The sequence below is a fragment of the Coffea eugenioides genome, chromosome 1, assembly GCF_003713205.1.
Source record: "Coffea eugenioides isolate CCC68of chromosome 1, Ceug_1.0, whole genome shotgun sequence".
Lineage (NCBI taxonomy): Eukaryota > Viridiplantae > Streptophyta > Magnoliopsida > Gentianales > Rubiaceae > Coffea > Coffea eugenioides.
Genome location: NC_040035.1, coordinates 41,689,809 through 41,700,780, shown reverse-complemented (window position 1 = coordinate 41,700,780; position 10,972 = coordinate 41,689,809). Strand labels below are relative to the sequence as shown.

The 10,972-nt window shown below is 34.0% G+C and overlaps 1 protein-coding gene across 1 annotated transcript; it reads left to right on the top strand.

Moving 5' to 3' along the window:
• The first annotated feature begins 3,009 nt into the window (after positions 1 to 3,009).
• On the top strand, positions 3,010 to 5,791 carry LOC113772912 (salutaridinol 7-O-acetyltransferase-like). Its single transcript, XM_027317416.1, has 3 exons — positions 3,010 to 3,265; positions 3,308 to 3,593; positions 4,420 to 5,791. The coding sequence occupies exons 1-3, from the start codon at positions 3,010 to 3,012 to the stop codon at positions 5,789 to 5,791; spliced, it is 1,914 nt and encodes a 637-aa protein (XP_027173217.1).
• The last annotated feature ends 5,181 nt before the right edge of the window (positions 5,792 to 10,972 follow it).

The window sequence follows — 10,972 nt, the reverse complement described above, 5'->3', positions numbered from 1 at the left end:
CATCAAACATTTTTTGTGGTCACAAAAGTCAGTAAATTGGCAAAAACGGACCACTTAAATCATATTGTCAAATTCTACCGATAAAACAACATTAATTCATTGAAATTCAATGACATTTTAGGCAAAATGCTCTTTGGCAATCAATTGTTTTACCGGTAAAATTTGATAAAATAACCTCACTGATCCGTTTTTGCCAGTGCCAGTTTAGTGATCTTTATGGCTACAAGAAAATTTTGATAACTGATCCATACCATACTTGATAATTTAGTGAGCTTTTTGACTATTCATTCTATTTTATTTGGCCCCATGTGCAGAATGGTTACCCCTTCGGTGAAAGTTCAAGCCATCAAAAGTTCTAAAATCTCGAGGGTTGTTTGAGTATTTTTATTTTGGGATTAGGTTTCTTTCAGTCGAGAAGCAAAACGCCATGTGGGGTTCATACAACCTTATGCACATTAATTTATATGTGGCCAGTGTGTTCCTCGAGGGCTCTTGACTCCTCATCGCCCTTTTGCAGTCCGTTCACGTTAGTGTCATGTCCTTTCTCCTAGTTATTACTAGTATATCTTTTTTCTTCTTTTTGGGTAGAGTTCTAATTGGAGCAAAAGCATTTGAGCTTTCCTATCGACTTCATCGAGATGACCCACCACTGAGTAGGCGAAGCAAATGACTGGGGAGTTGACAGAAACCACTAGTGTATGGTAATTCAACCACGGCACAAAATTAGTTCAAATCCCAAATTAACTTTTTTGAAAAATAAATAAAAAATAAATAGATAAGCTTAAAAGACAAAAGTAATTCTCTCCCAGATCGGACATGGAAGTTTGGTGGATCCCCTTAGATTGCTTAGACCGGTCTTTCCGTTAACTCTCTGAGCGTTTCTAATCTAATTAATTGTCTATCTTTGAAAGAAAAAAAATTCTCTCCCAGATCCAGACTCCATATCTTGAAAAAAGGAAAATAAAAAGGAGACGTAAACGCTCCATGTCTTCCTACATGTGTTATTTATACGGTAACTTAAGAGAATTCTAGAGGAGGAAAAATGGATAAGGTAGCATAAAGTGAGAGAGTATAAGCGAGAGAATTTTAGAACTATTTTCTTAAAACTTGCTTCTAAAAAGTGCAATTGAAATGAGACAGGAACATTTTGAGCCAAGAAAAACAAAAATGGGGTCGTTAAAGAAAAAAAACTAGAAGCATAATAGTAGAGGAACATTTATATTGTTTTGAGAGAAAGTCAAATGAAAAAGTATCTACACTTCAAATTTCTCAAAAAACAAAAAGCATACTCCAAATTTTAACTCCGAACCCAAAAAGAAAAAGTGATAGGAGCACGCCTGTCATTTGAAGATTCAAAGTTGTGCACATAGTTCCTAATTTCTGCCGGTGCAGACACAGATTCAAAGTTGTGTACATAGTTCCTAATTTCTGCCGGTGCAGACGTGGGTTTGTTTGGACAGTAGATTATTTATCCAAATATATTTGCTGACATCATCATTACAATTTTCAATACAATTTTTTATCTTCCCATTACCTTTTTATCGCACATACATTACATCACAAAAAGTGCTACAGTAAAAATATTTCAAATAATTTACAATCCAACAGATTATTACGTGTACACAAAGGAATTACCAACAAATAGTGAAAATTGGGACCAAACTTTTGTAATTTGAAAACTTCGAGGACCAAAATGCATTATCGTTTATAAGGGACTCAATAAGTATAAATTCCAAATGTTTTGGACCCATTGTGATATAGATATCACACATTTGCATGTGGTATCAATCATATTATTAACCATATAGACTAAGAGCATCTCCAATGGATTATACCCTTCAGGTTATAATCCACATGTCATATTAGCATTCCACTATCCCACATCAGCATTTCACTATTTTCTCTTCTTATTACACTCTCATCCACAATAGATTGCACTTAACAGAGTATAATAGCATGGGTCCGCATGCCACATCAATATTCCACTATCACCTCTTTCATCAATCCTTATCTTTTTTGAAGAACGCTGCATAGGAGTATTTACCTTCCACTTTGGATCATTTTTCAACAACACCTACACATGTTCATGTAAAAAATGCTTGTTATTATTTTGATGAAATAGCTCACGTGCATGTTGCTTGATCTGGTCATCATTCCACCAGCTATGATGTTCACTAACCAATCTATTGTAATATTGGTTGAACTCATTAACCATCCGACTCAACTAATGCCAATGTGATTTCATTGCTTTATATTTTCGTAGTGGACTAGATTTTCGATTTTCATTGAAGTAGTCGGCGACTCGTTTCCAAAAACTCTCTTCATTTTGAGAGTTACCCACAATGCTGCAATTTGAAATTGTGAGCCAAGCACTTGCAAGCATCTTGTCATCATCCACATTCCATGGAACGCGTTTACCGTCAAGTTCTTCCACCGCCTCATTTGTGAGATTTATATTTTCTACCCCACGTTGTGTTGAATACGATAGAAATTGAGAATCTGAAATTGACTCCGTTAATGTTGCTTTATCTTGTTGACCGGCGGAATCCAAATCCTTTATTACCTCCGATGGAGTCGTTGAGCCTCCACATCCCATACCAAGGTTATAATACCCCGGTGTATAGTGATTTCTCATAGAAGGATTAAAATAATTAGGTGACGGATAAATGGGAATTTGATATGAAAAATGTGGTGGATTTTGAAATTTTGATGGATGATTGGAATTGGGTAAATTTGGGTAATATGGAATTGGAAATGGATAATTTGGCAAATTTGGATAATTTTGGAAATTTTGGCGGTTTTGATTTTATGGAGCGGATGAATTTTCTATATTTGAACTATTTAACATATTTCTAAAACTACTAAGATTCTCATCCATAATGATAAAATACTGAAATAATGGAGTAGAAGATTGTGAGATGAAATAAAAAAATTACTTTGTATATTTATAGGAAGTAATTTAGCCGTTGTAAAATTATCATCTTGGCAAGTAATTGATCCGTTGTCATAATGGATTACACGCATCATAGATATGATGCGTGTAATATCCATGACACGGGGGCTATTATACCCCCATTACACCGCACTGTGGATGCTCTAAACGTGAATGCTCAGGATCCAAGTCAGCCGTTTGTTTGGTGCTGTTTTGCTGGCGAGCTTTTCACTGGAGGTCAGCAAACTGCTCCACCAACTCTGGCCACTCCAGACGTCCTTCTCTTTCCCGGGGTCAGCCTGATTGTACTCATCAAAGCGGTGTCTCCTCCTTGTATACAACTAACGTTTGAAGGGTAAAGTTTTGTCCATATAGTCACCATTCATCAGTACCTTAACACTCCCATCATGAGGTGGTTCATTTCAAGAATAGCATTTCCCACAAGAAGGGAGTCATTATTGGGATCAAAATGCCATCTCTTCTCGTTGCCCCGCCAATCGACAAGAAACCATATTGCTGATGGTTCTGCAGGAACTACCAAACCAGCGCTGTTTGGCTGCAAATGTGCATCGAAAGGGTATTATAATGAACATTTCATGAACAGGCAGAGTAATGGCCATGTCTATACTTTTCCCAGTTCTGGCATTGCTGGCTCAAGAAGGTATGTATGTAAACTTTTTTCTTTCTTTCTTTCTTTCTTCATTACTCTTTAGAATACGTAGTATTGATTTTTTTTTTTTTGGTTGTCCATGACTATTGGAGGGAAGTTTTTTCAATTTCTTTTTATTATAGACAAGGGGAAAGACAAATTGGGAAAACAAAAAAGAAAACAAAAATAACTAGAAAGGACAGAAGAGACTCCTTTGCTAAAACTGAGTGTCAATTTTAGGCTGTGACATGAGGAGAAGTTCTTGAATTAAAGGGTTTCAACTTCGAGATACATGTAATTGTAGATAGGAAAATATACATTTTCTTTTTTGGTATGCTCAAAAGTACATTTTGCACTAGAATTAGTAGAGAGGACCTTTCATCATTTCACGGTAATGACATAGCAAAAATTTCATGTTATGAGTTTTGTTCTTTGTTTATGATATTATGGAATAGTTCTAAACGTCCCAAAAATTCATCACAATAACGTGAAGTTATTGAAACTCTAGCTAATTATGTTTTTCTCGTCCAAAAGCAATAATTATTCGTGAATTTGATAATACTCTTATTCATATTGCTTTCTTTTTATTGTCATTGGCAGGAAAATTAGGACTTTCTCAATTTATAGGGGAGTAATTCATTTACTACAACGTACTAGTATAATTTGAAAATTATCACTCAAAAGCAGAACTGCTAATTAAACAGCCCCAGACGAGCTGATCTTAAATATGAAAAACAAACAACAAAGTTTATTTTTCCATAAATTTAAAATTTTAATTTTATGATAATTTTATCCTCTTTTGTAATGGCTAAAAATTCTTCTAAACATGTCCCTGCAGCATTCATTCGAGTGTCAATCAGAAAACTGAATATATGGACATAGAAATTATCTCCAAGGAAGAAATCAAGCCAGCATCTCCAACTCCCCCTGAGTTGAGAACCTTTAGGTTTTCAATCTTGGATCAGCTTACTCGTGACTCTTATACAAATATATTGTTCTTTTTCTCCCCAAGAAAACAACAAGGCACTTTTCTCAACGATGTTATTTCCCAAAGAAGTCGATGTCTAAAGGAATCACTATCAAAAACCTTAGTACCCTTCTATCCACTAGCAGGAAAAATCAAAGATAATTTGCATATTGAGTGTAATGATGATGGAGTTTACTACGTCGAAACTCAAACCAATATTGGACTGTTAGATTTTCTGAGGAAGCCTGAAAATGAGTTCATGAACCAGCTATGTCCATTTCATCCAGATTCCACGGAATTATTGTCAAAAAGTTATCCTATCATGGTTCAAGTAAACATGTTTTACTGTGGTGGTATTGCCATTTGCTTGAGTGCTTCCCACAAGATTTTTGATGGTCTCTCAGTTTCTACATTTATGCAATCTTGGGCAGCTACAGCACGCGAATCAACGGTACAAATAAATCCCAGTTTTATTTCATCTTCCTTATTTCCTCCCATTTTGGATATGTACCAGGATTCACCTCCTGTGGTCTCCAAGCCACAAAAGAACGAGCCTAAATATGCTACAAGCAGATTTGTGTTCGATAGCTCGGCCTTGGCTGCTCTTAAATCCAAGGCAGCTACATCAACATCTTCCGCGAAACCAAGTTCAGCCAAGGCTGTTATGGGACTTCTATGGAAATCTGCCATAGCAGCTTGGAAAGTAAGGTCTGTTTTGTTTATCCCGGTGAATCTGAGGACAAAAGTTTCGCCCCCTTTATCACCTCATTCACTAGGAAATATCATCTGGTTGGCTCGTGCTAAATGTTGTGACAATCCTAAGCTAGAGCTGGAATTGCTGGTAAACAAGATCTCAAATTCCATTGGTACAATGAACGCTGATTTTGTTGAATCTATAAATGGTGAGAATGGGATTCAGAAGCTGATGGGAGCCTTAAAAGATTTCCATGGAGTGTTCTATGACCCTAATAGTATGGCTGAATGTATCTATATCAGCAGCATCCGCAAGACTGGTTTTTATGAGGCTGATTTTGGATGGGGAAAGCCCATATGGACATCCATTGCGCGTGGAAACAGAGATTTACACGGATTGGGAAATATTGCTCATCTGATCGAAACAAAATCTGGTGATGGGATTGAAGCATTGGTGACCATGAAAGAAGAGTACATGGCTACACTGGAGAAAAATCAGGAGCTTCTCCATTATGCTTCTTTAAATCCTAGCCCTCTTGATTCAAGCTAGCTTTTCAGCATGTTTTGTCTGGCTATGTTTCAAATCCTACAAAGCAATTGTGAAGGTTGGATTGTTATCAAAAGAAGGTTGCAGGAACAGAAAACCATGAATTTGTGTATTATTCTCCATTGGTTTGTTGACTTGCGTTTGAAAAGAAAAAAATAACACCTGATATGATTGGGAGTTGGGCAGACCCTCCTGTTTGTGTATAAACAAAGAAAAACTTTGAGGAACTTAAGGCCTTAGTTCTGAATTATGTGCCATTAGTGTAGTTGCAAGTGGTTTCCTATCACACTTTCAAAATATTAATTTAATAAATAGGCTTTGTATGGATAGCAAATTTTTGTAAAAATTTTTTTTGCTTATATCATAAATATATTTTTCAATTCACATTTTTATATTGTCAATCACCTTTTTATCTCACATATATCACATTATAAAAAATATTACAATAATTATTCTAAATAATTATTTGAAATAATACTCTATCCAATATCCATACAATACTAAAAGATGATATAGTATTGTATTTATATGATCTGACGGTTCATCTTTTAACTCTCATGTAACTCCATTTAAACTTCTTCTCTCTTATAATTAGTTTAGAGTAGAAGTAAGATGCTTCGTTGTCGTTGCAGAAAAAAAAAAAGGAAAGAAAACAAAAGAAAAAAACAAAATCACTATTGTAATGTATCTCTTTCTTGATTGTCAGGGCGGCCAGGGTCAAGCTTAGGCTCCGGTCAGGGAGGAGAAAATAAAGAATTTGATAGTATGAAAGCGACAAAAATGAACACAAGGGAACAAAAAAAAATGTAGAATAATGAACTTTCACATTCATACACTGCCCTAATAAGCAATATTATTATAACGTAAATTTCAATATAAACCCTTCCAAGGCACGAAAGTCTTTTAAACTGCACAAGGTCCCCTTCCAGCTTCTTCCTTTCCAAATTTTGTATTCTCAAGATTGGAAACTAACCAAAAAAAAAAAAAAGGAAAAGAAGGAAAGGAAGAATTGAGCGATCAAACCTTTTCCTATGGTTTTACAGGTTTAGAAGAATGGTGATTAGTAAACTAGTAGCTATTTCCATAGATTTTCTTGATGGCACTTCTCTGATGATGTGTATTAAGAGAAGGTTTAACCTTGTCCCACTTTAATCTCCATAGTGAACATCAAATAAGGGTATATCACCTGATGTGCATAATTTTGTCTATGCTCAGTCTGTGTACTGCAAACTTGTCTAATAACTGTCCAACTTTGTGGTTTCTACTCTGCCCTTGATTTGGGAACATAAAACCTCAGGACCATGAATTAAAAGGCATTTTTCTTCTCTTGTTTCTGGCTGGTGGTATGAGTCTATTTTATGGTAAGTGAAATTCGACCCTTAAAGCACAAAACACAGCTCATGAACTTCGGAAGAAAATGGACAATCATTTTTCAAAAAATAAAGAAATTGTGATCTGCAACTTGGAAAGGAAAAAACTGGAAAAATACATTCTGAAACCAATCAAAATCCAAATTTGCATCAAAATAATAATTTAAACATGTGGAATATCTCCAGGGAATTAAAATCAAGAAAATTAAACAGGAATACATGTGTGATTTATTGTCAAATTACCCCATAAACTGAAGGTGGGTTATTATGCTGAGTATTGATCCTCATTTCTAATACTGTGCCAACGAACACTCAGCTGCCATTAGTCCACTGAATCGCTTGGTATCTTTGCAGTAGTCACAGCCTCACAGGTCATGTATTTTTGTCTGATCCAATTCATTTCGCAAAGCTGAGTTGACCATATGCTGGAGGGATCCACCAGTTGCCAGGCGAAGGTAGGGCTGATGATAAGTGGCCCATTCCATGTGCAAGCCCAAGGTCTAAAATTGCGGATTCTAGCCCTTGGTAGCGGCCGACACGGTGTACAGTTTTTTCTAATTGTCGGCCGCTATCGTGCACAGTCAACACGGTAGCGGTTGACTTTTTCTAAAAAAAATTTGCAGCCGTTGCTAGGGGTGTGCAAAATCGAAAAATTCCGATTTACCGACCGAATTCGAATTGAATTCGGAATTTTCGAAATCGGTAAATCGGAAATCGGAATCGAATTCGGATTTTCCGAATTCATATATTTCGAATTTGGTTCGAATTCGGTAATGGAGTTTTTCAAATCGGAATTTCCGATTTCGAATTCACAATTCGAAATCGGAATTCGAATTCCGATTTCGATTTCAAATTCGTTTTTAATATATAAATATATTTTTTATACATGTAATATAAAATTTATACTATATAATATAATATAAAATTTATAAAATTTATATAATATAATATAATATAATATAAAATTTATATAATATTATATAATATTATATATTATTATAAATTTTATATTATATAATAATATATAAATTTTTCCGAATTCGGTGAAATCGGTGAAATCGGAATTTACCGAATTCCGAATTGAATTCGGTACGAATTCGAATTCGGAATTGGTGAATTCGAAATCGAATTCGGTCGAATTACCAGGTACCAAAATTTCGAAAAATTCCGAATTCAAACTTCCGAATTACCGAATTCGAATTCGATGCACACCCCTAGCCGTTGCTACCCTGCAGCGATTAAAAAAAATTTATTTCCTACCGTGCCCAATTACCACAGTAGATATAGTTTTGTACGTAACCCTTATCAGACATATATTTCACCGGCTTTTTTTTTTGGGATATATTCTGAAAAATTAGCCCCATTTTGCTGAGTTTTTGTTGGAATAAACAAAGACTCGAGGCACTTGTTTTCTGACAAAAGAAAGAGAAAAGCGCAAATAATTTGTAGCTCATCTCTTGCTGTCGAACATGTACATGTCCACGTGATTATGACTTTCGAGTCGCAGATAACGGACTGACTTTAACGCGATGTGGATGTATTAGGATAATTTCACATGCCTCTCCTAAGAGGTTTCTGACAATTTTATTCATCTACCTTCTTGAAGCTTGTAAAATTATACTTATCTAAGAATCTCTCTTGACAGAATTGTTATGTTATATGAGGGAAATTACTCACAGACTCTAAAACATTATTATGTCTTAATAAAAATTAGTGTAAAAAACTTCAGCGACTATTAAACTAATGGTCGGATCATGTTTTGATCATCAAACTATTTTTCATTAGTAGTTGGTCACTAAACAACTTAATCAGCAAATCCGTGACTATTTAATCGATAATTATTCTTAATTTATAAAATTAGCAGTACACGTGACTTGAGCATGACATTAGGAAATGCCAGCCTAACAGCACTAATCTGTTCAGAAAATTAATTAATAAAGTATTAAGTCACCTAATCAGCAATACAATGTAAAAGGACAGTACAGTGATGATCTTTCAGATTCATGCATCACCTAATAAGCAATATTAAAACGTAAATTCCACTATAAACCTGTCCCGAGACATGCAAATCTATGGATTGCGCAGGGCACTAGGAGGACCAGCTAGCCAGTCCGATGGCATCAATTGACTGAGTTTTTAACTAATAGAGAGTGGCTCAAGTCATGTGGTTCCTGACCCCAAAAACAAAAACAATAACAAATCTACCGTTGTACCTTTATTTCTTGCTATGGAGCACGTCCATGACCCCGTGATCATTATTTTTCTGGGGCTGAAAGTGGGGTAAATTTAACGCCATACGAGTCTGCGGTAGTTCCTAGAGATAATTTCAAAAACTTCTCTTGAAGTTTATCACTTAGCACTCTTAGATCGTGTTTGTATTGTAACTTTTTGAAATTTTTGTAAAAAATATGCTGTAACAATTTAATATATATAAGATAAAAAAGTGATTGGAAAATTTATTTATGAAAAATGTAAAAATTTTTGGTGAAAAATTTCCTTTCAAACAAGGCCTTAAATTTTAAAAAAATTTTACTTGCCTCCCTTATTATAAGATTTTTGTAATATTTGTAACCCATTTCAAAATATAATATTAAAATTTTGTTTTGGGAAATAGAATATAATCTCATTTGATTCGACATTTTGTTGTCTTACTTTTAATACAAAAAAAAAATGAGCTAATGTTTAAAGATTTATTTGAGGTTTTTGCAAGTTACAAAAATATTTTCTTTACTATAAAGTGCTTTTAGTTAATTTGATGAGTTTTACGAATGTTATAAAATTTTCAGAATTTTCTAATTTTCTTGTGTCCAAATAGATGGCTTAAAAACTAGAAAAATATAAAATGGTGAAAATTATGTATAAACTTGTTTGTGTTGTTTTCAAGTTAGTGCAAAAAGTTAATTTTATTATTGTAAAATATTTCAAGTTATGTTTATGAGTATTGTAAATTATTTATAATTTTAAATATTTAATATGTCTTGTCTAAACCAATGACATAAAAACTATTAAAGGGTCACTCGACCCTGTGATCAACTTTTAAATTCCTATTAAAAAGTCAAATTAACCAAGTTTACAAAAATTAAAAGATAAAATTAGCGTGTTATGACAATTAAGAGAAGACAACAAAGGGCAAATTTCAAAACGAGATTGTATTCTCCCTTCTAAAATAATATTTTAATATTATAGTTTGAAATAGGTTTTAATTATTACAAAAATGAAAACTTAAAGTAGGGGTGAGAAGTGAAATTTTTAAAAATTTAATGATACCAAGTGATATTGTTAGAAACCTCAGGTGGGGTTTCTAAAATTACCCCTAGTTCTTAAATTTTGCAATGTGTATATAATTAAATCGGGTTCGTTGCATTTGTTCCCCTGAATTTGGGTTTTACTAATACTTTATGCCTCATGAAAATTGGATTTGGTCAAAATAATGCCATATTTTTTGTATGACCAAATTACTTCTACTAATTTTTGACTATACGAAATGCAGTTTCAAACTTAAAAAAAATTGTTATTTTTTCAACTATTGCTAAACCCATTTGAACATATTAAACTTTGTATTTGGCTAGAACATAGATTAAATGTCGAAGAAATTAAAGTTGAGTAGGAGGAAGGGTTGGGTTAGGTGATACACAGGGAGGATGTGTAAGTGAGATGTCCCGATTTCAAAATCTCTCACTTATACTAAAAAAAAAAGAGTTTAGCAATGAAAAAATTAGAAAAATTGCATAGAAGTGCAAACAAGTAAAAGAGCTAATGTCAATACTCATCGCAATGCTCATTGTAATATATATATTATTAAATAAGGTGCAAA